Source organism: Meriones unguiculatus, chromosome 1 (genome assembly GCF_030254825.1).
Source record: "Meriones unguiculatus strain TT.TT164.6M chromosome 1, Bangor_MerUng_6.1, whole genome shotgun sequence".
Lineage (NCBI taxonomy): Eukaryota > Metazoa > Chordata > Mammalia > Rodentia > Muridae > Meriones > Meriones unguiculatus.
Window position 1 is genome coordinate 60,645,856 of NC_083349.1, and position 26,818 is coordinate 60,672,673.

Genomic DNA, 26,818 nt, shown 5'->3' on the forward strand with positions numbered 1-26,818 from the left:
TAATAAATATGCTGAAATAAACATCTTTGTTCCTGTGGCCTTATTCACTAACTTTACTTCCTTGTGAAGTATTTCTGAAGTTAGAATTTCTGATGTAAAGTCTGTATATATCACATTTTTATAAGTGCTACATTTTATAGATTGCTTCTCCTGTAGGTTGGAGCATTTACATTCCTACTAGCAGTACTTTGAGAGTTTCCATATCTCCTTGCTGTCTTCAGCTCTGAATATTACCAGTTTGCTTTTTTTGTGTATCTGCCACATTGGTGGGCAAAAATATGTATTTTTTTAATTTCCTTGAGGTTGAGCCTTTGAATTTCTTTTGTCTCTCTTTTGGACTTGTTTTAACAGTTGGTAAAAGCTCCTCAGGAATAACTACCATCACTATAACAGATAGATATAACTATAGATGTATATAGTTGGATGATATAACTAATATCTATCATATTATAAAGTTATTATAAAAAACTAATTATTATCGTATTATAAAGTCTAGACCTATTATTTCACCCAGTCTAGAGTGGATCTCTGATTTTTTTTTTTTTTTTCAGTAGCAGGGCTTGAATCCAGGACTTTGCAGTTGCTAGGCAAGAACTCAACCATTGACTTATGTCCCCCTCAGTCAGTTTATGTAAGATGTGCAATTGGGTTCATTTTTTTTCATTGGTCTTCTCATGCAGAATTCTTTTCTCCTATTACTAACCTATGTAAAAAGATGAAAAGCAAAGGAAATAGGCAGATGTTTTTGTTCCAAATTGGAGAAACAAGGTAAGAAAAGGCTCAGGTTCTAGCTAGCCAGAAGCAAAAGAATGACCTTAAAGTTCAAGTTGAAACAAGTCTGTCTTTTATAGAAAACTGGATTTGCTTAGCTAACTCATTTAGGATTCTGAATAGGATCTATATAACTGTTTCTCTGTAACAGGAGTAGGAGTCTCAGGTGTCAGCCAGGTTCTGAGTAGGTACAGTCTCAACCTCTCCAGACACTCAGATTCAGCTTCATACCTTCCCTAAAAGAAGTCAGGCCCAGTCACTGCCAGCCTTGACCTGAGCACCACCTGCAGGTCACATCTCTTCACAGCCTTCAGCAGCTGCCTTCCTGAATCTTTGCCTTTGATCTTTTCTCCTTCCTCTGTCCCCTGCCTGAACTTGGCAGAGAGTCTGGTCATAGGAGACCACAGGCCAGCTGGTCAATGGAGTTTCCTGTGGTAAGAAAGGAGAATGTTGGAGCTGATGATTGCTATAGGCCTGAGGAAAGGAGCAGGAAGGATTGTACAAGAGCCAGAAAGCAAAAGCACTCAGACTGGCAATTCTCTCTCAAGTTGGCTTCCAAGTGACTAGAAGAGGAGGACATTCTGAAGGAGTCTGCTTCAAGAATACGAAGTCTTTTAAGTGGGCTCAGGCCAAGGAATCCTTTCTTACTGTGACCTTCTAGCAGAAATCACCCACTGCCCTCCGGATCATGCAGCCCAAGGCTTCTGAGATTATTTTCCACCCTACTACAAGGCCTTTAGTTTTGACCCATTTGCTTGCCGGGCCTGGATTTGTACCATTGGCTGTCTTGCTGGCAGGCTCTCCCTGTGATTCTAAGGACCTGTCACTATTACCTGCCTGTTTGGAAAATGGACTTTGCTACTTTGTTCATGTTGAAGGACTGAGAATACAAAAAGATCAAAATAACTTAAATCACTTTATCAAAAGATTATTGGAAGACAGGAAGCAACGGATGGAGCCTTGGGATTTGAGCAGACTTAACTCTGACATGCCATTCAATACTAAGAAAGACCTGGCTTTCCTGTAGCCCTGAGGCCTAAATAAGGACTTTGAGGCAGGGCTGAGAGGCAAGGGCCATAAAGAATGGGATTTTTTTCTGCTGATTGAGAGATACAGGAGAATGACAGAAGGGGCTGGATCACCACGTTGCACTCTGAGTCCTCAAACTGTCTTTCGTTTGCATGTCTCTAGTAGGACAAAGAGTCTTGGACATCAGAAATGTGCCAACAAAGACAGGAGAGAAAAAGAAAACAGAAAGTACTCACATTTAATGAAAGTCCTCTGGCTCACTGTTGCAAGAGAAATGCTCAGAGTTCTTGGCAATCCCTCAAGCTTTATACTCAGAAACTCCATTTTAATTTCAGGTACCAAAAAAAAAGGGAAAATTGGCCAGGTGTGGTGGCATTCATCTTTAAAGCCCAGCACTCTGGAAGCAGAGGCAGGGGAGGGGGATTGGTAAGCCAGGCTATAATAGTGAGACCTTGACTCAAAATTGAAGAAAAAGGAAGTGGGGTGGTGGCAGGGTTTGTGTCCTGACTCCTACCACTCCAGTCAGGAGGAGCTTTTGCTCTTCATGCTACCTCAGTTTCAGCACCAACTGAATTTATCATGTATCTACTTATTGCCATGAGCTCACTTTTCAGGACTCTTGAGAGCAGCCTTCTGCAGGACTCTTGTAAGCATTCCTGGAGGAGCTTCTTAGCCTGCTCCTTGGGGCTGTTTAACACCAGTGTAGAAGCAGTTTATCCCTGACAGAGTTTGGTTACCACCAGCTTCTCACCTCTTATTCCTAGCTGAAGTCCTACCTGCCTCCCACTCCCCAGCCTTTGGTCCTATTCGGTTTGTCTCATTTTCTCTCTTAATGCCTGGTGATTAAAGGAGGAACAAGATCTTTTTTTAAAGCTGGGTGTGGTTGGTACATGCTTTATAATCCCAGCACTTGAGAGGTAGAGGAAGGAGGATGAGGAATTCAAGGCTACACTTAGCTTCATAGTGAGCTCAAGTCTAGTCTAGGCTCTATAAGACCCTGTCTCAAAAACAAAACTAACTAAATGAGAACAAGTTATATTGGAGCAGGTGGCAGGGTCTCTCTGTATTCTAGTCCTGGTTCCTTCAAACTCATAATTCTTCTGCCTCAGCCTGTCAAGTGCTGGGATTTCAAGTTCTGGCACCAGACCTGGCCTTGGTGGCAAGATTCTTGCTCAGTGTTGTTTGAAATTAGAATGAATTTAAAGGGCCTTGAATCTGCTGTAGTTTGGCACCCAGATAGAGGTACTCGTGGCACTACCTGTTCCTCTCATTCTCTTAATTCAGCTGCACCAGAGCACATAACTCCAAAAACAACCAAAGAGAAATCATGTTAAAAGATGAAAAAAAAAAGTTATAACTTTGGCATTCAAAGCTCTGACTCTGCCTGCTCTCTCCTTTTACTCTAGACCCTTCCACAACAAAATGAGTAGCTTACCACTAATGATTTCCCAAGTGTGTCCCTGGACCAGCAGTATTAACTTCACTTGAGATCTTAAAAATGCAGTTTCTTGGGCCTCACTGTATACCTACAAAATCAAAGCTTCTAGGGGCTCAGTTGGTAAAGTACTTGCCACACAAACATGAGGATCTTGAGTTTGGAGCCCTAGTACCACTTTAAAAAAGCTGAGCAGTGTAATTCCAGCTCTGGAGAGGTGGAGACAGGAGGATCCCTGAGGCTTGCTGTCCTCAGTCTAGTTGAATCAGTGAATCCACGTTTAGTAAGAGACCCTGTCTCAAAAAACAAAAACAAACAAAAATACGATGGAGAATAATTGAGTAAAACACCTGACATCAACCTCTGCTTCCCCCTCCCCCCCAAAAAAAAAGAAGCTTCTAGAAGTCAGCTGGTTTGTATGTATTCTTAACAAACAGTACAGGTAATTTTGGTATATGAGAAATGCTTTTTGACTCAGTGGAGTTGTACAGAGGGGCTTGTTAAAGCCAGTTATGGGTAAAAATCTTTGTGTGTGTATGTGTGTGTGTACGAGAGAGAGAGAGAGAGAGAGAGAGAGAGAGAGAGAGAGAGAGATAGGGTTTTTCTCTCTGTAACCCTGACTGTCCTGGAACTTACTTTGTAGACCAGGCTGGCCTCAAACTCACAGAGATCCACCAGCCTTTGCCTCCCAAGTGCCGGGATTAAAGGTGTGTGCCATCATGGGTAAAATTTTTAGGTAGCTCAAAAAAGCAGCAGGAGCTTAGGGGACTGGTGAGAAAGCCAGTCTTCTCCAAACACTTTATAGACAGACCATCTTCCCTTTCCCTGCCTCCTTAACACAATTTAATTTTTGCTGGAGCAGATCCAACTCATGAGGGCACAGCAGAGGGCATGGAGAACATGGCAGATGCTGTCACTCATGCTCGTTTTGTGGGCACAGATCCTGCCAGTGATGAAGTTGTCCTGATGAAAATCCTTCAGGTGAGTGGGAGGGAAGAACAGTTAGGCTAATGGCCAAGGGCTGGTGCTGCTGGCTGTACTTACCCTAGACTGCCACAGCATGAAGCTGTGTTTTGACTCCACTGAGGCTGAGGGACTGTTTCCAAACAAGGATCTCAGGTACCCAAAGTAAAAGCTGTTTCTAAGGAAAACAGTTAAGAGTTTTAAATAAATTGGTAGCAAATACCAGAAGCCATTAATACATTTGTACCTCTGGTAGACTGTACGTGGGTTGTCCACCTGTTAGGTCAGGGCCATGCTAAGCAAAGAAAAGACTCCCAAGTCAGGCACATGGGCGGCTCTATTTCTGTTTTTTGTTGTTGTTGTTGTTGTTGTTCTTGTTGTTTAAGACAGGGTTTCTCTGTGCAGCATGGTTGTCCTGGAACTCTGTAGACCAGGATACCATTGAACTCAGAGATCTGCCTGCCTTTGCTTCCAGAGTGCTTGGGTTAAAGGCCTGCACCACCTCACTCAACAGAATGTAAATATATAAAACATTTTTTTTCTGAATTCCCAATAACCGACTAGCCAAGAGACTGTCTCCCAGTTGCTGGAGGGGGGTCGGTGTACAAATCCTGTCAGGTTCTCCCTGTTCATCAGATATGGTACCCCTTAACCAGAATCCAGAAGCCAGCCGACAGGAAGCTAGCTAAAAAACTGCTTGCTGCTTTTTCTCTGACTGTGTGGTTCACCTTCGGAGTCTGTAGAGGGTAACACATTTCCCAGGACCTCGGGTAGCTGGGTCAGCCATCTCAAGGTGTGTGTGCCCCTGGCAACACACCACTTGAGTATCCGGAGTGAAAAGCAGAATTTTGGGTAGTTATCTTGCTGTGGGCCTCCATATGTTAATCCTGAATTTTGCCGAAACAAACAAACAAACAAACAAACAAAAACACCATTTTGAACCAAACCTAAAGCAAATATTAAATACTGACCAAGAGATGGACCTTGGCCAGGATCATTCCCCTGGAATTTTCCACCTGAAATGACCTTACTTTTTTTTTTTTTTTAATTTTTAATTTGTTATTTTTGTTTTTGTTTTGGTGGGGACAAGGTCTCATATGAATAAGAAAGACCTTGAATTCTTATTCTTCAAGCTTTGATCTCCCAAGTGCTAATATTACAAGCATGTGACGTTGTACCCAGCTTTGAGGTCAGAATTCTTACTAATTAAAAAAAAAAAAAGGAAAAAGAAAAAGAAACCCTGAAATTGGACGTGGTCATGGAAATTTATAATCAAAGTTCTTAGAAGCAGGAAGATCACAAGTTTTAGCCCAACCTGGACTAAACAGCATGATCTTATCTCAAAACAAAACAAAAACAAAACAGGTAACAGGTAAAGAGAACTTTACCCCTCACCCCTAAGTGTGTGGCTCACTGGTAGAGCACTTGCTTAGCATATGTGAATTAGCAAATAAAATTTTTTTAAGAGAAAGAACTGAGGACATAGCTCAGTTTATAAACAGTGTACCCTGTAAGCATGAAAAGCATAGAGTGTTAGATCCCCAACACCCATGTAAAAAGCCAGGCATGGTGGTGAGTATATTTGTAATCCCAGAGGAGCACAGAACAGGAGGATCCTGGGTGCTTTCTGGTCAGCCAGTCTGGCCTCACTGATGAGCTCATCAATGAAAGGCCCAGCCTTAAAAGAAGTTGGTGCACATTTCTGAGGTTGATACCCATGTTATTCTCTGATCTCCACCTGCCTGTACCATACACACAAACACACATGACCATGTACACAACACAGGCGATGATGATGATGAATTTACCTGCTATGTGCATTTTCTGCCTCCAGATAAGCTTTACTTAGCCTGCTTTGTTCAACACAATGTTTTCTCTTTCTTCCTTGTAGGTTCTCCGAACTCTGTTGCTAACCCCAGTTGGTACCCACTTAACAAATGAATCTGTATGTGAGATTATGCAGTCTTGCTTCCGGATTTGCTTTGAAATGAGGCTCAGTGGTAGGTGCTTGAATACTACTAGCTCTTTGACCTTCCTGGGCTGGTACCTGAGTATAAGCAAGATGCTGTCTCTAAAGCCCAGAGAAGCAGGATCTCTGGGCTAACTTTAGGATTTTGAGAATAGAATTCTCAACTCATTGTTCCTGGGCAGGAGTTGGGATGACTCTTAGACTGACTCAGTTCCAGAGCCAAATCTTCTCCCTTAGGGTTTCTGGGATTGACACCAATTGATAACCCAAGAAAACCCTTCTAGTGTGTCCCCTTTTTCCTGACTCAGTAGTACCACCTAGTGGTCTGGTAAAGTTATAGCTACCAGGCTGAGCTGGAGCTGGTTTTAATAAGTTTGGCATAATCCTTGGTAAACACAGTTTGGAGGGGAGTCTGCTCTGAGAAGTCTCCTGATAATAGCACAGCAAGTAATGACACCTGTGTTATTTGTTTTTGCCTGTGCAGAGTTATTGAGAAAATCCGCAGAGCACACTCTCGTAGACATGGTGCAGCTGCTCTTCACAAGGTAAACCTGCTGCTGTTTGCTTCTGCCCGGCTGCCCAGGCCTCTTGAGTCTGCCTGCTTCCACACAGCCACTTTAGGGACCTGGCCAACCCCACAACCACATCAGAGGCCACTGGGATTATAGATAGCAGTAGTTCTCTGGGCCCAGGGTTACTGAGCAAGGGAGAAGGAAGAGAGAGCTGCTGTGGCCTCAGGGAGACAGAGGGTTATTTAATCTCTGCTTCCCAAACTTGTGTCTGTTTCTGTGCAGGTAGCATCTGGGAAAGGGAACCTAGAGACGATGCCAAATTTAAGCAGCTTGGAATAGGTTGCTGAGTTTCCCAAGCTCAGCCTAATTTCTGCAAAAAAAAAAAAAAAAAAAAAAAAGGCCAAGGCTACCAACAGTTTCAAAAGCTGACTTATTGGCCCTTATCTTGACTTGCCTGGGATTAAAATTCCATATCCTGGCAAACCCCTTAGTCCCAGGAAAACCATGATCTTTGATGTCTGTGGGAAGGACTCCCTCATTTTAGAGCCCAGGAAGCTTTTTTGTCCTAGATCTCATTGTCTATTCTATATCTCTTGTCAAAAGAGAAGAGGAGAATTTAAGCAATGACTTGTAAACCTGCCAATAGAATTTCTTTTTACTCTCAGGCCTAATCTCTATTATCTGCACGTTAGAATGCCCTTCGATTCTGCTACCAAGAGTTTCTTGCTCCATGGATTTATTGCCTCTAAAACACCAGCCTGTTTTTACTACTTTCTCTGTGCCTAACTATCTCTTGGCTTTCAGCAGTATTTTTCAAGGATGAAAATAACCTTTTATACTTCAAGGGTGTTTAGTTACCCTGCCCCAGTGACCAATTTGTCTGTATCTTACATATTCCATTCCTATGGCTCTTAAGCTCTAAAAGGGATGAAGTTACCTTTTCTCTAGCTTTTCATAAGACTAAACTAAGAGACAAGGATTGTGTAGGCCAATACACCTTTGCCATAAATGGTATTAGAGAACATTGTCATTATCCCCAGTGACAGTCATGCCGTTCCCTCTTACAGGTTACCTCAGTTTAAAGAAGAGCCCAAGAGCTATGTGGGAACAAATATGAAGAAGGTGGGGTGAAAGTTCGTCTGCTGTCCTTGTCCAAACCTCCGTGACTTCCAAACTTCGGTGCTATGGAGTACTATTGTTTAGTAGCAAAGACATGCTTTTGCCTAGATGGGGCTACTTGTAATCTACAAATAGCTGTCACTCCTTTAGTCAGAAATGTACCTCTCCTTCCTCAACCTTTCCTTTCTGACCTGTCTTTGTTGACCTACCACATATGCTGGTAAGCCAGTCCTTAAGGGAGCTAGACAAGGCTTACCAAGCTGGGCTAAAGATGCATGTTGACAAAGATGAAAATCTGGCCATCCCATTTGGTTCATTCTTATCAGCAAGCAAGAGTCCTAGAGAGGCTGTGTCCCAAATCCTCCCTTAATGCTGAATAAGACTGGGCTTGTGCTTGGTATAGTCTCTTTTGAAGAGATCAAATCAAGCTGTACTCCAGATCAAAGGCTTCTCAGACTGCTAGGAAGAGAATGGTGATCAGGATGGCCTCTTTCTATCTTGAGTTGGAACTCTGGATTTCTCAGACCTCTGATGAGGTTCTGCCCATAGAAGTGACCCTTGGCTATTTGGTGCATGCACCTGACCTGCCCCTGTTCCCTCCTTTTCTTCCCCATTCCTGCCCTGTGCCCTGTTGGCGCGTGTCTGAGTTTATTTCACTCTGTTAAATCGTGCATTTGCCTGTCTTTCACAGATTTCTCCATGTCTCCTCAACAAACTGGAGCTAAGTAGTGGGGAGCAGACCAAAGCCCTGAACCAGTTAGAGAGGGTTCTACTGTTTAAGAACCTCAAGGTCTCTCTCCCTCTCCCTCTCCTTTCCCCCTTTTTATTTATTTATTTAAATGTTTATTTTTATATGTAACACTGGGTCCCATTTCTGTTGTTTAAAGCACAACTTACCTACTTGAGTAACACAGCTTGGCTTTTAAAGAGTTGCATGTGTTTGTAGCTTTGCAGTACTGGGGATTCTTCTGGGATTTCTGGTTGCTTAGAAGAAGAATTAAGTCTTGAACATTACATAATGAGCCTAGAGAACCTAGGTCCTGCTGTCATCTTGTTGGGAGGCTTAAGACCTACCATTTCTAGGGAAACTACAGGGACCTCAAGCAAGATCCTTCCTTCTCCCCTCCCCTGTCTCAGAGCTGGTGTAGGGAGCTTCAGCATAGTCCTTAAATAGATCTAGGTACCTGACTGTGCTGGTGGGAAAAGGTGGTTCATCCTGTGAGGGTCTTTAATTTTTTGGTTACATAAAAAATTATGCAAGGGTTAGATTTCTTGATAGATAGAAAGGAACTAGGGACCAGGATAGCCCTGGACACTGGGAATTTTCTAGACTCTACAAAGTTGCCCTCTGTCCTTTAAAATTCAAGATGTAGGTGCGTTTAAGGGCGGAATATAAGTTAAAGATTACCTGACCCCCCTTGAGATATCCTTGCCTTTGAAAGAAGATGAAAACAAAGGGATGTTTAGGTTATCCATCACAAGAGTGTGCATGCCAGAGGTGTGCTTGTAAACACTCATGTCATTGAAGAGAAAATAAGTCTGTGTATGAATGTTCCCTAGCTAGAGGTGTGTCCTTGTCCTATTTGATTGCATTGTCTCGAATTCTGTTTGCACAGTTACCAATTTGAGCTCTCTTCAGTGACTAGCTTGCATGTTGCCATGATTATTAGCCTAAGACCTGCAATATTTTTATAAAGCTACTGTTGTCTTTTGGAATATAGAATTGTATAGATGAAGTGGTGTAGGGTTCCATGGACACCTGCTGCCTACAATGTACCTTAGAAACTTAGGACAGGGAACATAGTAACAGTGAGGTGTTTATGAAACTGTCAGCCTTCAGGCTCCTGTATCAGTCAGAAGGCCAGGAACACTTACTGATATAACCCGGTTGGAGCTAGCTTTGCTGAATATAGAGTGGAAGACAGGAAATGCTGCTTTTTTTATGGAAAGGATGTCCATTACTGATGTCATTTTTAGTAGATGTGGGATTGATATAGTGGAGCCTCCTGGAAAGGAGAGTTATCTCATAAACCTTTAGTGGTTTGGACTTTTTGGAGCTTAGTGATAATGACCTTGTAAAGCCTTGTTTTCTTTCATTGATCCTTTGGGCTTTTTACCCTTTGTTTGGCTTATTCTTCTCCCAGATCAGTTTTTACCATGAGAGTGATCTACCTGTGCTCTAAGGTGATTTAGTAGCACGAACCTCCTTCTGGTTCCTGTTTAGTCACAGAAGCTCAGTTTTAGGCATATGACTGCAGGTGTTTTGGAGATGGAGGAACAAGAATATGAATCTAATGAGAAACTGGTACTGTGTTAAGAACTGAGAGGAAGGTTTGGTTTAGGGGTCTCCTTTATTAGAAAGAGGTTTGGGGAAGGAAAGAAAAATTATCTTAGCAGGTGTGATCAGAGGCTATCAAAGCTTTGAGAGTGAGGGAGCTTGAAGAAAGAGTTTTATCTCCAAATATCAGAAGAAATTGTTGAGTAGATTCTTCAAAATTGCATCTTGTGGTGCTGGGGGTGGGGGTGGGGGGTTATAGCTCATTTGCCAGAGTCCTTGCTTAGTGAGTACAAAGGCCTGGGTTTGAGCCTCAGCACCATGTAAGTGGAGTGGGGGGTACATGCCTGTAATCCCAGGACTTGAGAGGTAGAAGCTGAACACAAAAGCTTTAGGACATCCTTAGCTGCACAGTGAGTTTGAGACCTGCCCAGGTCTGAAAAAGAAAATAACATAATAAAATAAAATAAATAAAGTGTATCTAGGAAGGACAACTGTGAAAAGAACGAGAGTTTTATTGCTATATCAAAATTGGGAGCAGCAGCATGGCATGGCCCTCAATTCTTAACTCCACAAATAAGTTGGAGTGTCACTCTTTTCTCTAAAAAAAATAATAATAATTTTTGACCATCATTTTAATGTAAAAGTTTCAGAAAAAGAGTTGTCCTTATGGTCTTAAATCCCAGTCTCTTCATTAGTGAAAAAGCTTTGAATCTAGGTAGGAAGGAGTAGGTGTCATAGCTGCACAAGAACTAGAACTAGGGGCTACCCTGTATTGTGACTGTAGAAGAAAGCCTCTCCACAGGTCTGCAGGCTGAGGTTCTGGCAAAGCCTGCCCTAACCTTTTCAGCAAGAGGCTCATGCATCATACCCAGCAGCAGGGACCCAAGAAGCAGAGTGATAAGTGTGACACCTGCCTATATCAATGACTAGTCCAAAAGCAGACTGTTACCTTCCATGTGTAGGCCACCTTGCCACTCCAAAAAGCCACAAATGTAGAAGCATCGGTATGTAATCTGATGGTCTAACACCGATGTGGGGTATAAGCTATTTTCTAGAGACCAGAGGACTAAGTGATGAGGTATTTCTAGGAATAACGACTTGGTTTAAATACTCATTTAGTCTGAATACTAATGATATATGGTATTTCCAGCTGAAAATGAGAGCAGGAGGCATGAGTGACTCATCGAAGTGGAAGAAACAGAAAAGATCCCCTCGACCTCCTCGTCATACCACCAAAGTCATACCAGGTTCAGAGCTGCCAACCCCAAATGGAGCCACCTTATCCTCTAACCTTACTGGTAAGTGCCCTGGGTTGCTTCTGATTAAAATACATAGAGAAGATCCTTTTTTTGAGGCGGGGGGGGGGGGGGGGGGCTTTGAAATGGAAAGCTAGTCAACTGAGGGAGGGGCTTTGGTCTTTCTCAGAGAACAGAAAGGGAAACTCCAAATCAAATCAAACTATGACCATTCAATGACCCTGCAATAAATAACTTCAGTTCATTCCATTTTCAGAGAGATTCTCACTACTCTAGAGACATTTATAGATAAACGTCCAACCTAAGAAGCAAGAGCCTAGTACCATAGAGGATGCTTTACTCACAGAGCCTCTCTTGGCCTTCAAGTTTCATTCTTTCCTTGTCAGGTGGTGTGCCTTTCATTGATGTGCCCACATCCATCTCCTCTGCAAGTTCGGAAGCTGCTTCAGCAGTTGTCAGTCCCTGTACAGATAGTGGCCTGGAATTATCCTCCCAGGCCACTTCCAAGGAGGACCTCACTGACCTGGAGCAAGCTGGCTCCCCAAGGGAAATCACAGCCACGGAGCCTGGGAGCAGTGAGATAGGAGTTTCCGATCATCTTGACCCTCAGGTATGACTGATTTCTAAAGGCTCCTCATCAATCTGTCACTGTAGGGATTGGCTTTTTCTTTTGGGCTTTGTATCTAAGCCTTGGCTAAGAAGGTTAGGCCAAGCATGGTGGTACATGTCTTTAATCCCAGCACTCAGGAGGCAGAGTCAGGTGGATCTCTGTAAATTCAAGCCAGCCTGGTCTACGGATTGAGTTCCAGGACAGCCAGAGCTGCATAGTGAAACATGTCTTTTGAAAAAAAAGAAAGAGGGGGAGGAGAGAGGAGAGAGAGAGAGAGAAAGAGAGAGAGAGAGAGAGAGAGAGAGAGAGAGAGAAGAAAGAAGGTTGGGATAGAGTTCTTTCGTGTTTCCCATGACTTTTTTGCTACCCAGAAAATACACAGTATGACTTGCTTTGAAAAGAAGTTTATGAGAGTTCTCATTGTCAATATAGGTGATATCTGACAAGGGAAGCTAATCATCTAAATTCTAACCTGTGAAAGCTTTTGCACCTGTAGAGTTCTGTTACCCTAGAGCACTGAGGCCTCAGGTCGTCCTGGGAAATCTTATATTGCTTCATAAGCCAATGAACTATAGTCTATTGAAGATAGCTTGCAAGCCATATAATACTTCAGGGGAATAAATTCTAAGTTGTTTTTGCCTTATCTCTGTTCCTTGTCTGAATGCTGCTGGTGATAGCAGGAAGGGGCTCATGTGGAAAAGGCTCAGTCAGCATCGGTGGAATCTATCCCTGAAGTGTTGGAGGAGTGCACATCCCCTACTGACCACTCTGACTCTGCCTCTGTCCATGACATGGACTATGTCAATCCTCGGGGCGTGCGCTTTACCCAGTCTTCCCAGAAGGAAGGTAGGTACTCTCTGGAAGGCTCTGCCCACTCATCTACCCCATCCTACTGGATAAACTCTCTGAGCAGCTTGGATGAGGGTGACTATCTCCTGTGAATCCATTTTCTAGACTAAGAAATGGAATCAAACCATAAAACTATTGGTGTTGACGGAACCTTCCCCTAAGTCATTCAGAGGAGTTAGAGAGACTGGGAAGAGAGGGAACAGTATAAACCTTAGGACTTAACAAAAGTCCCTGATTCTGATTTCATCCATTGAGAAATAAGTAGTGGATCCTTTTCCTTGAAGGAAATTCATTTCCGGAAATTTCCCTGGTAAGGACTGGAAGATGGCTCAGTGGGTAAGATTGCTTCTCTGCAAGCATGAGGACCTGAGTTCAAATTGCTGGTACCCATGTGAAGAACTAGGCATGGCTACATATGCCTGTAACCCAAGCATTGGAGTCTGCAGACATGTGGGTCTGGAAAGTTTGCTAAAACAGTGAGTTTCCAAATCAGTGAGAGACCTGTTTATGGCAGTTAAACAGAGAGCAATAAGAGGAAGACATCTGACATCTTGTTGTGATTTCTAAATGCACACACTGTGTAACATATACCTGCACACCACACCATGCACGCATGGAACTTGTATGTACCACACACACACAGTTTTTGTCACGGATAACACAGATCCATGTGTTGAGCAGCTGGGATATGTCTTATTGTTCTTGGTCTCTTCCCACCCTTTCAGGTACAGCTTTGGTTCCTTATGGCCTTCCTTGCATCCGTGAGCTCTTCCGCTTCCTTATCTCCCTCACAAATCCACATGACCGCCATAACTCAGAGGTTATGATCCATATGGGACTACATTTGCTGACGGTAGCTCTTGAGTCAGCCCCGGTAGCCCAGTGCCAGACCCTCTTGGGACTCATCAAGGATGAGATGTGCCGCCACTTATTCCAGGTAAGACTAAATTGCCCAGAGACCTTGGTTATTTTTTGAGATTGAGAAGCCAGGAGAACACTATGACTACTGATCCTAAGAAACCATCTCCCTTTCAGTTGTTCAAAAGTCACAACAAAAGGATTCCAGTAGCTCTCCAAAGACTTGAGGAAGGAGTGGCTAAATCGTGTGGTGGTGCACACCTATACCTCCAGCACTTGGGAGGGAGAGGCAGGAAGAGCAGGAATTCAAGGTTATTCTCAACTGCATAATGAGGTTGAGGCCAGCCTCAGCTACATGAGACCCTATCTCAGAAACCAAAACCAAAACCAAAAACAAAAAAACAAAAAACAGGCCAGCAAGCTACCTCAGCGGGTAAGAATGTATCATCAAGCCTGACATGCTGAGTTTGATCCCTGGAACCTAGAAGGTAGACAGAGAAAAACAACTCCCATGGGTTGTACCTTTTCATATGTCCCTGCTCCCCCTCCTACACACAAATAAATGAATGTAAAACAAAGTTGTTGTTTTTTATTAAAGCAAACAACAGAAAATAAGAGTCCCTTAGAACCTAGGCCTCTGTGGCAGCCTCACCTGCTCTGCCCTCTTTGTTGTTTGAATTATACTCAACCTCAGGGACTTCATGGATTCTTACTCTCTGATCCCCAGTTACTCAGTGTGGAGCGACTGAACCTTTATGCTGCTTCCCTACGAGTATGTTTCTTACTCTTTGAGAGCATGCGGGAGCACCTCAAGTTCCAACTAGAGGTGAGTTGACCTTGGAAGTAAAACAAAAACAGGGAACGACATGGCATTATCAATGGGGCCAGCTCAGTTAGTCATGCTGTAGACATAAATTTTTTATTTTTATTTATTCTTCTCTTACACAATACATCCCAACCACAGCTTCTTCTTCCTCCACCCCTCCCGGTCCCTCTTCACCTCCCCTTTCCCCAAGATCCACCCTCCTCACCTTCCCCCCTACCCCCATCTCACTCAGAAAGATCAGGCCTCCCAGGGATATCACCCGAACATACACAATACACAATACACAATAAAACCAGGCACAAGGCCAGACAAAGCAACCCAGTAGAGGGAAAGGGTCCCAAAAGCAGACAAAAGAGTTGGAGATGCCCCATCCCTACTGTCAGGACTCCACCCCTGCCCCAAAATACCAAACCAACAGCTATGACATATGCAGAGGACCTAGTGCAGACCTCTGCCGGCTTCATGATTGCTGCTTCAGTCTCTGTGAGGCCTATGAGACCTGCTGAGTTGATTCCAAAGGCCATGTTCTCCCATGTCCTCCTCCCCCTCATCCTCTGGGTTTCCCATCCAAAGGGAAGCATCTAGTGGAGACCTCCAATCTGGCCTTTCTCTCCACCTGTTTGGCTGGGGGCTTCTGCATCTGCTCCTAGCTGGAAGCAGCCTCTCTGATGAGAACTGGACTAGGCACCAATCTATGAGATCTACGAGTTTAGCAGAACATCACTAGCAATCATTTCATTTAGTGTGTGTGTGTGTGTGTGTGTGTGTGTGTGTGTGTGTGGCTAGTGTGTGGTTCTATCTTAGGTCTCTAGGCTATCCAGCCTCCTGTTCCTGGTCATCCAGGCAGTGTTGGGCATGGGATCCCTTCCATGGGGTGGGCTTCAAATTAAACCAGTCATTAGTTGGCTATTCCCACAAATTCTGTGCCACCATTGCCCCTGCACATCTTGCATGCAGAAGAGATTGTAGATCAAAGGTTTGGTGGCTGGATTGGTGCAATTCCTACCACTGGAAGCCTTGCCTGATTACAGAAGATGAGTGGTTCAGGTTCCATATCTCCATTACTAGGAGTCCTCTATAGGGTCACCCTCGTGAATTTCAGGGAGTTTTTACTACACTAGGTTTCCACATTAAACCCCCCCCCCCATGCCTCTATTAGTCTCTGCCAATACTCTTTCCATCCATCTCCCCACCACCTGATCCCTCGTATTCCCATCCCAAGTCCACCCACAAAATCTTTTGTATTTCCACTTCCCAAGGAGATACAATAGCCGCAACCATACCCTAGAGCCTTTTTTATTACTTAGCCTCTCTGAGTTTATGGATTGTAGCATGATTATCCTTTATTTAAGATCTAATATCCACTTAGAAGTGGGTACAGCCTATGTCTTTCTGGGTCTCAGGATGATTTTTTTTTCCAGTTCCATCCATTTGCCTGCAAATTCCATAGTGTCTTTTTTTATTTTAAACAACTGAGTAGGACTGGGGAGATGGGGAGATGGCTCAGCAGGTATGCCAAGTCTAACAACCTGCATTCAATCCCCAGAATGCACATGGTAGAAGGAGAGAACTGATTCCACAAAGTTATCCTCTGACTTCTGCCCGTGCCATGGCATATGTGCATATATGCCCATACAAATTTTAAAAATGTAATATTGCTGGGTGGTGGTGGCACATGCCTTTAATGCCAGCACTTGGGAGGCAGAGGCAGGCAGACCTCCGTGCCTGGTCTACAGAGTGAGTCTAGGACAGCCAGGGTTAAACAGAGAAACCCTGTCTTGAAAAACAAAACAAAAACCTGAGTAATACTTTATTGTGTAAATTACCACAATTTCTTTATCCATTCTTTGGTTGAGGGACATCTAGTTTGTTGCCAGTTTCTGGCTGTTATGACTAAAGCCACTATGAACATAGTTGAACAAGTATCCTAGGATGGAGCATCCTTTAGGTAGTATAGTGGGTCTTGAGGTAGATCGATTCCCAGTTTTTGAGACACCTCCAGACTGATTTCCAAAGTGGTTGTACAAGTTTGCACTCCTACCAGCAATAGAGGAATGTTCCCCTTGCCTCACATCCTCACCAGCATGAGCTGTCACTTGTGTTTTGATCATAGCCATTCTGACAAGTATAGGAGAGAATCAATCTCAAGTCCTTTTGATTTGCATTTTCCTGATGGCTGAGAATGTTGAACATTTAAAGTGTTTATCAGCCATTTGAGATTTCTGTATTGAAAATTGTTTAGGTCTGTTCACCATTTTTTAAATTGGATTATTTGGCTTATTTGTATCTACTTTCTTGAGTTCTTTATATATTTTGGATATTAGCCCTCTGTCAGATGTGGAGTTGGTGAAAAAAAAATTTCTCATTCTGTGGGCTGCCATTTTGACTTTTTGATGGTGTTCTTTGACTTACAGAAGGCTTTCAGTTTCATGAGGTTCCATTTATTAATTGTCAGTCTTAGTGCCTGTGCTATTGGTGTTCTTTTTAGGATTGTCTCTTGTGCCAATGCATTCAGATCTATTCCCCACTTCCTTTTCTATCAGGTTCAGTATACCTGATTTTAAGTTGAGGTCTTTGATCCACTTGGACTTGTTTTGTGCAGGGTGATAGATATGGATCATTTGTATTCTTCTACATGTAAACATCCAGTTAGAAACCAGCATCATTTGTTGAAGATGCTGTCTTTTTGCCATTGTGTATTTCTGGCTTCCTTATCAAAAATCAGGTGTCCATAGGTGTGTAGATTTATATCTGTGTCTTTGATTTGATTGCATTGACCAACTATCTATTTTTATGCCAATACCATACAGTTTTTATTATTGCCCTGTAGTACAGCTTGAAATCAGGTATGGTGATAACTCCTGAAGTTCTTTTATTGTTTTAGTTATCCTGGGGTTTTTGTTTTTCTAAATGAAGTTGAGTATTAGTCTTTCAAGGTCTATAAAGAATTGTGTTGGAATTTTGTTGGGAGTTCCATTGAATCTGTAGATTGCTTTTGGTAGGATGGCCATTTTTACTATGTTAATCCTACTGATCCATGAGCATGGGAGATCTACCTACTGATAGCTTCTTCAGTTTCTTCCTTCAAAGACTTGAAGAAAGTCTTTCATATGCCTAGTTAGAGTTATCCCAAGATACTTTATATTATTTATGGCTATTGTGAAGGGCGTTGTTTTCCTGATTTCTTTCTCAGCTTGTTTGTTACTTGTATATGATTTTTTTCTTTTGAGTTAATCTTGTGTCCAGCCACTTTTTTGAAGGTGTTTATCAACAGTAGGAGTTCCCTGGTAGAATTTTTGGTGTCGCTTATGTATACTCTTGGATCATGTGCAAATAACACTACTGTGACTTCTTCCTTTCCAACTTGGATTTTCTTGATCTCCTTCAGTTGTTTTATTACTCTAGCTAGAACTTCAAGTACTATATTGGATAGAAATGAAAAGCAGTCTTGTCTTGTTTCTGATTTTAGTGGAATTCCTTTGAGTTTTTCTCTATTTAAGTTGATGCTGGCTATAGAATTTTGATTATTTTTTTAAGATTTTATTTATTTATTATGTATACACCAGATCTTATTATGCACCAGAACTCATTATAGATGGCTGTGAGCCAACATGTGGTTGCTAGGAATTGAACTCAGGACCTTCGGAAGAGCAGTCACTGTGCTCTTAACCTCTGAGCCATCTCTCCCATCCCTAGAATTTTGATTATTTAAATAAAGTAAATTGCCTTTATTATGTTTAGGTATGTTCCTTGCTCCCTAGTCTCTCCAAGACTTGTTTCTTGAAGAGGTGTTGGATTTTGTCAAAAGCTTTTTCAGCATCTAATGAGATAATTATGTGGGGTTTTTCCAGTTTGTTTATATGGTGGATCACATTGATTTTTTGTATGTTGATCCATCCCTGCATCTCTGGGATGAAGTCTACTTGGTCATGGTGGATGATCTTTTGATGTGTTCTTGGAGTCGATTTTCGAGTATTTTATTCAATTTTTTTTCATATATGGGTGTAAAGTCCTTCCCTGTCACCTTTGATTACTTTTTTAGATGGGAGTGGGCAACTTTTGATACAGGGTTTCACTAGAACTTGGCTGTGCTGGAACTTGCTTTGTAGACTAAGCAGGTCTTGAACTCACAGAAATCCACCTGCCTCTGCCTCCTGAGTGCTGGCATTAAAGTTATGTACCACTATGGCCAACTCTTTTGATTAATTTTGGAATTCTATTTTGTTAGATATTAGAATAGCTACACCAGTTTGCTTCTTAGGTCCATTTGCTTGGAAAATTTTTTTCCAACCCTTTTACCCTGTGGTAATGTCTATTTTTGATATTGAGGTATGTTTCTTATATGCAGCAGAAAGATGGATCCTGTTTTCTCATCCACTATGTTAGTCAGTGTCTTTTTATTGGGGAATTGAGTCCATTGATACTGAGAGATATAAGTGACCAATAACTGAATTATTATTATTGTGGTGGTAGTGGTGGTGGTGTGTGTGTTTCCTTTTTGGTTTTGTTGGTGTAAGATTATTTATTTCCTGTGTTTTCATGGGTGTAGTTAACTTCCTTGGGCTGGGGTTTTCCTTCTAGTACCTTCTGTAGGGCTGGATTTGTAGGTAAATATTGTTTCAATTTGACTTTATTGAGGAATAGCTTATTTTCTTCATCTATTGGTGATTGAAAGTTTTGCTGGGTTCAGGTTGGCATCTGTGGTCTCTTAGTGTCTACAGGACATTTGCTCAGGCCCGCCTGGCTTTTAGAATCTCAGTTGAGAAGTCAAGCATATTTCTAGTCTGCCTTTATGTTACTTTCTCTTTTCCCTTGTAGCTTTTAATATTCTTTGTTCTGTATGTTTATTGTTTTCATTATTCTGGTCCAGTCTATTTGGTGTTATGTATACTTCTTGCACCTTTATAGACATCTCCTTCTTAAGATTAGAAATATTTTTTCTATGATTTTGTTGAAAATATTTTCAGGGCCTTTGAGCTGGGATTCTTATCCTTTCTCTACTTCTATTATTCTTAGATTTGGTCTTCCAGATTTCCTGGAAGTTTTATGCCAGGAATTTTTTAATTTAACATTTTTTTGACCAATGTATTTATTTTTTCTATCACCTGAGATTCTGTCTGCCATATCTTGAATTCTGTTGGTGAAACTTGCCTCTGTAGGTCCTTTTTACTTCCAGAATTCCTTCAATTTTTGTTTTCGTTATTGGTTTTGTTTATATTTTAAGGTCTTGAACAGTTTTATTTGTTTCTTTCAACTGTTCTTTTTTTTTTTTTCTTGGCTTTCTTTAAGGGATTCATTTTTTTCCTTTTTTGTCTTTTACTTGATTTCTGTGAGGGATTTACTCACTTTCTTATTAAGATCTTATCATCTTCATAAAGTTGATTTTAAGATCTGTTTCTTGTGCTTTAGCTATGTTGCTGTAGTAGGATATCTGGGTTCTGGTGGTAACATATTGCCTTGGCTGTTGTTGATTGTGTTCTTACACTGGTGTCTTGGCATCTGGGTTTGGAGTGATTATAGATCCTAGGTGCTGACTTCTGAGTTTGTCTTTGGGGGTTCTTGTTATTGTTGAAATTACTCGAGAGATTAAATTAGGAGTAGAATTGAGATAATTGTTAGTGAGATTAGGAATGAGAGAAAAATAGATTTTGATTAAACCTTTTTGGTTGCTTATGATTTTTGAGATGTTTATGTTGTGTTTATGTTTACGGATGAGTGTTTCGTTCCTTGGTTTCCTCTTAGGTCTTCTGGCCAGAGTGGCCTGTGGTTGAGCAGGGGGCTGAGTTGTGGGCTGGACATATCGTGGCTGGCATGGCCTCTGGTCAAGCAGGGGGCATTCTGACCAGGTTGGAAGCTGGGATACCACAATGAGGAGTGGAGGGGGGATTGGGAATAGGGCACTTGGGGGGGGTCCCACCAATGGGTAGCCTATCTCTAGAGAGGTTTTTATGAGCTTCCTGCAGAGGGTATTTTTGGCCTCCATACTTTGTGTCAGGGCCTAGCCTCCATAGTAGAAGAGTTAAGAGGACCCCAGACAAAACTGATTGTTTATAATGTAGGAGAACCTATAGCTTGGCATGGCAGTTCATTCCATGTAATTCAAGCACTTAGGAGGCTGAGGTGGATTACTCTAGTTGACAGCCAGCCTGGGCTACAGAGCAAAACTGCCCAGGGGTGGGATGAAAATCCAAATATGAGGACCAGCAGATGACCTCGCTGTGAATGTTACAGCTTTTCTCCCTAGGAGTTCTTAATAAGTCAAAACCAACATTGCTGCTAAATTACCAAAAGGAAGTCTAAATAAGATTGGGATAGGCTGTATAGACAGGACATTAAAAAAAATGACAATAGACAACTTCTTTGTGACTGGGAATAGAAATAAGAGCTTTACTGGAGACAAACAGGAAAGAGGATCTTTTGGTGTCTCTCAATGAATGCCTCCTGAGTGGGCTTTTGCCGCCTGTTTAGTGTTGTTCCTATCCAATTTACTCTTCCTGTCTTTTCCCCACCAACCTATATTGCTGGGTTGTTGCTGACAGATGTACATCAAAAAGCTCATGGAGATCATCACTGTTGAAAACCCCAAGATGCCTTATGAGATGAAGGAGATGGCGCTGGAGGCTGTGGTGCAGCTCTGGCGCATCCCCAGCTTCGTCACTGAGCTCTACATCAACTACGACTGTGACTACTACTGCTCCAACCTCTTTGAAGACCTCACCAAGCTGCTGTCCAAGGTGCTGAGCACTATCACTGGCCTCTAGGACCTGTCAAGGAAATCTCCCATATGGACACAGTGAAAGAGGGGTACACTTCAGGGGAACAGGAAGGAGAAAAGCCATTTGTAAGGGCAGTGGAGAAGTCGTGAGTTTTTGGGTTTTTCGAAAAATAATTAGGTGAAGTATATTCTAACCTCAAGTCTAATGGATCTGTTTACTTTCCAGAATGCCTTTCCTGTGTCTGGTCAGCTTTATACAACACACCTACTGTCCCTTGATGCCCTCTTAACAGTTATTGATAGCACTGAGGCTCACTGTCAGGCCAAAGTCCTCAACACCCTCACCCAGCAAGAGAAGAAAGAAGCAGCCAGACCAGGCTATGAGGCAGTGGATAGCACCCGAGAAACTAACAGTAGTGAGATGCATCTCTTATTGTTCTTTTTCTCTCCTTTTTTTCTCTTCTTTCCTTTTTCTTCTCTCTTCCCTTGCTCCTCTTTCTTTGTGCTGAATTTGTCTTACAAAGGCTGCTGCCCTGCATAAGAACGTGTAGCTCTTTTTGGCTTGACTCAGTCTCTTCTGTAATACTGCTTGACTTCCCACCCATAAGTCTTCATATCTTTTCCTGTTACCAGCTGAGAGAGCAGCCAGTGATGGGAAAGCCACAGGCATGGCCCCAGATGCCATAGGCCTTCATTTTCCAAGTGGAGGATGGTTGTCAGCAGAACATGGAAAGCCAGGATGCAATGATCTGGAGGAAGCTGGTGACGCTGGGGGTGGGTATGCAGTGTCCAGGACTCTAAACCCTTCAACTAGAGGTCTTAGAGAGAAGGAAAAGCAGGAGGTTTGGGGAAACAGAGTGGTCTGAGGCCATATCTGAAAGAGACCTGGCACTTCACCTTGTTTTAAACCCTATAGAAAGGAAAGAAAACAATTAGAGCCCTAGGAGGTAGGATTCCAGTAGGTAGGAGGCTGAGAACAAGAAAATTTATGAGATTGCTCTTTTTTCCTGGGGAGAGCATCAGTAACCTTGCAAAGGTCTTATGGGTTTTCCTCCTTCCATCCTAGTTGACAAAAAGTTCACCAGAAAGCCGCCTCGATTTTCCTGTCTTCTGCCAGATCCACGGGAACTGATTGAAATTAAAAACAAAAAAAAGGTACATGCATACATACACTCCCCAATGTGTTCAGCAGCTGTCCACCCTTGTATGGATGTCCTTTGTAGAACTGGTTTCTGTCTCAGAGGATGAGGATGGGGTGCTGTAGCAACTCTTTATACTGCTTCCAAGGCTAGTCTGTAGGTTTTCTGGGACTGCACAAGTTCTCCCTCTCCTTGAAAGGCCTTTCCTCACGTTCAAGGTGTGCTGTTGTTGGCCCCGAGCAGAGCTACTCCAGCCAACAGCCGATCTCCTATGGTGTTGACAGAGCTCTGGAAGCTGCTGTCACTTGGGTCAGCAAACGTTATTGATCATCTCTGGGGCCAGCATGGTGATTGGTAATAAAGGGAATTAACATTTATTTTGGTACTTTAGTAAAGTCTGAATAATTGCTTGTTTATATTGTTATATTGGTTTTTTTTCAATTGGAAAGGCAAGAAAACTCATTTATTGCCCCCCTTACTTTTTTTTTCCTTTTGTCTTTTTTCCCCCTTTCCCAGAAGCAGCAGCTATCCCAGAAGCAGTTGTAAATAGCTTCTTGATTAGGGGTGGGATAATTTTGGTTTTCCTAACATAAAAACTTGTAGTTAATGCTTTCTTCTTATTATTGTCAGATATAAGCATTTGATTTCAGGTCTGTGACTAAATATACAGGAAGCAAAGAGATCAGTTAGTCAGCCTTGTTCTTCAAACCCAGGACCTTAAAAGCAACACAATCTGAAAAAGGAAAGCATCTCAACCCAGCCACGACATGATGCTGGCTGCTGCAGATGCCAGAGGTGGCTATAAAGCTGAAGAGAAAAACTCACTCATCTGCTTCCTCTCCATCTCCGTGTTCTCATTAGAGGAATGGAGGTTGCCCTTTGCACTTGTAGCAGAGGAGTGAGAAGCCAAACACAGCCAGTGAGGTGGGAAGATGGGAAAGACTAAGGCCAGTATAACCCATCCTTAGCTATGGAATCAATTAGAACCATGTCCAAAGAGCTCATTGAGTGAACAGCTATAGGCTATAATAGAATGTGGCCAGCCTTGTCTGACTTAAGGGCACAGCAATGTCTGATACCTCTAGTCTTTGTCTTCTAGCTGCTGATCACTGGCACAGAGCAGTTCAACCAAAAACCAAAGAAGGGGATCCAGTTTCTGCAAGAGAAAGGCCTCCTCACCATCCCAATGGATAACACAGAGGTAGCTCAGTGGCTTCGAGAAAACCCTCGGTTAGACAAGAAAATGATTGGAGAGTTTGTGAGTGACCGCAAAAACATGGACCTGTTGGAGAGTTTTGTGAGGTGAGGAAGAAATAAGCAGCATGAGGATTAGGATATCACTCAGTGATGATTATATGTTCCTTTAGCATGCATGAGCTTCACTAAAAAGAAAGACATATGGGGGCAGTTCGGGGGAAAGAAGAAAGGAAAAAGGAAATGTCTGAGGGGAGAAGGCATTCTTTCCTCAAAGGAAGTCTCTGCCAGTTCCTGCTGATGACTAGCTCACATAATAGTCTTGCCTGTTCCTATAATATACTTCTGTTGGATCTGAAAGGGCCTCAGGCTTTAGGAGCCCCTCTCCTACGTTCCAATAGAACGCAATGCAGATAGGCTAGAGCAGGGTTCTGAGGGGTGAAGTGTCTGGACAAGAGTTTGCTAAGGTGGTAAGTACTGAGGTTAGGGATTTTGTTAGGAATGACCCCGATGTACCCCTCCAGAGCCATCAACCTCCTCTGTTTCACTAAGAGAAAGTTATGAGGACTGTGACTAACAGCATAACCTGTGCAGCTCCCATACCTCCAACCTCTTCATTGTTTCCTTTCTCTGTAGCACCTTCAGCTTTCAGGGTTTGCGGCTAACAGCATAACCTGTGCAGCTCCCATACCTCCAACCTCTTCATTGTTTCCTTTCTCTGTAGCACCTTCAGCTTTCAGGGTTTGCGGCTTGATGAAGCTCTCCGACTCTACCTGGAAGCCTTCCGTTTGCCTGGGGAAGCACCAGTTATTCACAGGTTGCTGGAGGCATTCACCGAGCACTGGAGAGTAAGTCTTGATGTCAGAAACTGAGTCAAGGATACCTGATCAGTTTGAGGGCTTCTTTGTTCCCTCAACTAAAAACCTCAGCTGTTACCTCCTGAGAAGGTTTGAGAGCCACACCAGTGGGCTTTCCATGGAGCAGCTTAAGGAGTCGGCCATTTTCTGGGTGATGTCTCCCTCTTATACCACTACTGACAGTGGGTTGGTAGTAGTGAGGGTTTAATTGGCCAGAAAAGGATATTGACACAGATGGAATCTTTGCTTTTTTTAGAGTTGTAATGGCTCCCCATTTGCCAATAGTGATGCCTGCTTTGCCCTGGCCTATGCTGTCATAATGCTTAACACTGACCAGCATAACCACAATGTTCGAAAACAGAACGCACCAATGACCCTGGAGGTAAGCTTCGGTTCCAACCAAGACAGAAGATCCAACACTGCTTTGAAAGTAGCAGGAAAGATAAGGAAGTTTCCAATGTGTATGGGGGACGGAATGCTGTCAAGGGAATCAGGGAGGGCTGACCAATTCAGAAGAGGGACTGGGATGGAGAATCGGTTCTTTCACTTCATTGTTTCCAAAGTCCTATTTATCGCAGGACTTAAGGAGTTCCTTGGGTGGTATACAGCACTGACACAGGGAAAACATACTGGCCTATCTCTAGGAGTTTCGAAAAAACCTAAAAGGTGTGAATGGAGGCAAGGACTTTGAGCAAGACATCCTGGAGGACATGTACCATGCCATCAAGTGAGTATACAAGGAGAGTAGTGTAGTATCTCTGTTACGGAGAAACGCATTGCTTCCTTTTCCTGCTTTAGAGTCACATTAGACTGGAATACAACACGCCCTGGATTTAGTTTTCAGACTTAGCTGTGCAGCCTCCTCTGTGACAGCTCATTTCTTGTTTAAAGAAGCCTGAACAATAATGGGACTCCAGTATTCCAAGCTTAGACTCCATACAAATTGTCCTTTTGTGTTATGTGTTTAAATATGTGTTTGGTATTAGGGATTGAATCCCAGGACCTTACACAGGCTAAGAATATCCAGAGCTACATCTCCAGTCCAAACTATTCCTCTTAAGTGAGGTATCAAGATCCTGTTTTCTGAACTCAAATTACCTGGCTTCCTGGAGAGCTCACAAAATGCATTCTCTGGTTGGTAGAGAAATTAAGGTCAGCACTAGAGGGTAAGGCTTGAGTCAGGATACTTAGTTGTTTTGTTATTATCTTGAGACAGGTCATAGAACTCAGGATTGCCTCGACTTGCAATGTATCTGAGTCTGACCTTGAACTCCTGATCTCTGTGCCTCAGCTAGAATTATAGACATGTACCATACTGCCACCCTCAGCTTACTTCCTTATAATAAGTCAGGAAAAGTGGAAGTTTATGCCCCCACCCAGAAAAAAATGTGAGATCTCAGAACAGATCTGAAGGTTCAAGATAGGACTTTGAGATTATGAATGCATTCGGACTCCGCCTGGTCCCAGTGCTAGGGTGGAAACAGGTCGCTTAGCTTGTAATTGTGATGACCTCATATAAATGCAAGAAGCCTGTATAGGTGAAACCCCTTTTCTTAGTTTGGAAGCAGTGAGTTCACAGGAGTGCAACTAGTTCTTCCCTTCCCTTCTAACAGGAATGAGGAAATAGTGATGCCGGAGGAGCAGACAGGCCTGGTTCGTGAGAACTATGTGTGGAGTGTGCTGCTTCATCGAGGTGCTACCCCTGAGGGCATATTCCTTCGTGTACCTCCTGGCAGCTACGATCTTGACCTCTTCACTATGACCTGGGGCCCCACTATTGCTGCTCTCTCTTATGTCTTTGATAAAAGCCTTGAGGAGACCATCATCCAGAAAGCCATCTCAGGCTTCAGGTAGCCCAGCTTTGGACTTGGTCTTCATATCTTTCCAGCTCACTATGTTAATACGCCTCTTTGACACCCAATTTACTTTCCTCAGAATGGGATTTCTCCTGATTTTGTGGAGGGAGGCTGGAGCCCGGGAAATCTGGAGTTAAAGCTTTCTTTCTGTGACCCACTGGGCAAGAACCAATGGAAGGCTGCTTAGGAACTTGGGAGGACTGAGTGGCCTTGTAGTGACTGTTTCTGTGATGGGGTGACATTACAGGAAATGTGCCATGATCTCCGCCCACTATGGCCTCAGCGATGTGTTTGACAATCTCATCATCTCTCTGTGCAAATTCACAGCACTAAGTAGTGAGGTGAGTTGGAGCAGGAACTGTGCTTAGAGTCCCAAAGGAGAGAGAGCCTCAGTCATGGAGGCTGCATCCACCATATCTGCCTTCTTGAACAGTTTAGGTCATTACTATCTTGCAAGTTCTGGAATGAGAATAGTGTCACATCTATGATGGGATGGGATTAACATAGGAAAGACCTTCATCGGGTTGACCTTTCCCACCAATATTTGAATGTTGGATTTGAAGCAAATCCAACAGAAAGACT

General features: G+C 42.9%; 1 protein-coding gene and 1 long non-coding RNA gene across 10 annotated transcripts in view; one reads left to right on the top strand and one right to left on the bottom strand.

Annotated features, from left to right (window-relative positions):
- Positions 1-1,475, bottom strand: part of LOC132656305 (uncharacterized) — a 28,932-nt gene extending 27,457 nt beyond the window's left edge. Inside the window, exon 1 of the long non-coding RNA XR_009594126.1 lies at positions 1,003-1,475. This is a non-coding gene — a long non-coding RNA (uncharacterized LOC132656305). The remainder of the gene's footprint in view (positions 1-1,002) is intronic.
- The window catches only part of Gbf1 (golgi brefeldin A resistant guanine nucleotide exchange factor 1), a 135,691-nt gene that overhangs the window by 95,428 nt on the left and 13,445 nt on the right, over positions 1-26,818 (top strand). For 2 of the 9 annotated variants that reach the window (XM_060390598.1, XM_060390602.1), the window contains exons 5-24: positions 4,098-4,216; positions 6,090-6,198; positions 6,652-6,712; positions 7,747-7,801; positions 8,490-8,588; positions 11,227-11,374; positions 11,719-11,942; positions 12,620-12,788; positions 13,517-13,728; positions 14,377-14,475; positions 21,015-21,209; positions 21,417-21,606; positions 21,824-21,964; positions 22,257-22,345; positions 23,429-23,631; positions 24,248-24,371; positions 24,637-24,762; positions 25,025-25,107; positions 25,994-26,230; positions 26,484-26,577. In XM_060390598.1, the coding sequence (XP_060246581.1) occupies positions 4,098-4,216; positions 6,090-6,198; positions 6,652-6,712; positions 7,747-7,801; positions 8,490-8,588; positions 11,227-11,374; positions 11,719-11,942; positions 12,620-12,788; positions 13,517-13,728; positions 14,377-14,475; positions 21,015-21,209; positions 21,417-21,606; positions 21,824-21,964; positions 22,257-22,345; positions 23,429-23,631; positions 24,248-24,371; positions 24,637-24,762; positions 25,025-25,107; positions 25,994-26,230; positions 26,484-26,577 (2,777 nt within the window). The remainder of the gene's footprint in view (positions 1-4,097; positions 4,217-6,089; positions 6,199-6,651; positions 6,713-7,746; positions 7,802-8,489; positions 8,589-11,226; positions 11,375-11,718; positions 11,943-12,619; positions 12,789-13,516; positions 13,729-14,376; positions 14,476-21,014; positions 21,210-21,416; positions 21,607-21,823; positions 21,965-22,256; positions 22,346-23,428; positions 23,632-24,247; positions 24,372-24,636; positions 24,763-25,024; positions 25,108-25,993; positions 26,231-26,483; positions 26,578-26,818) is intronic. The other 7 variants (XM_060390601.1, XM_060390603.1, XM_021650173.1 and 4 more) reach the window with 4 other exon arrangements.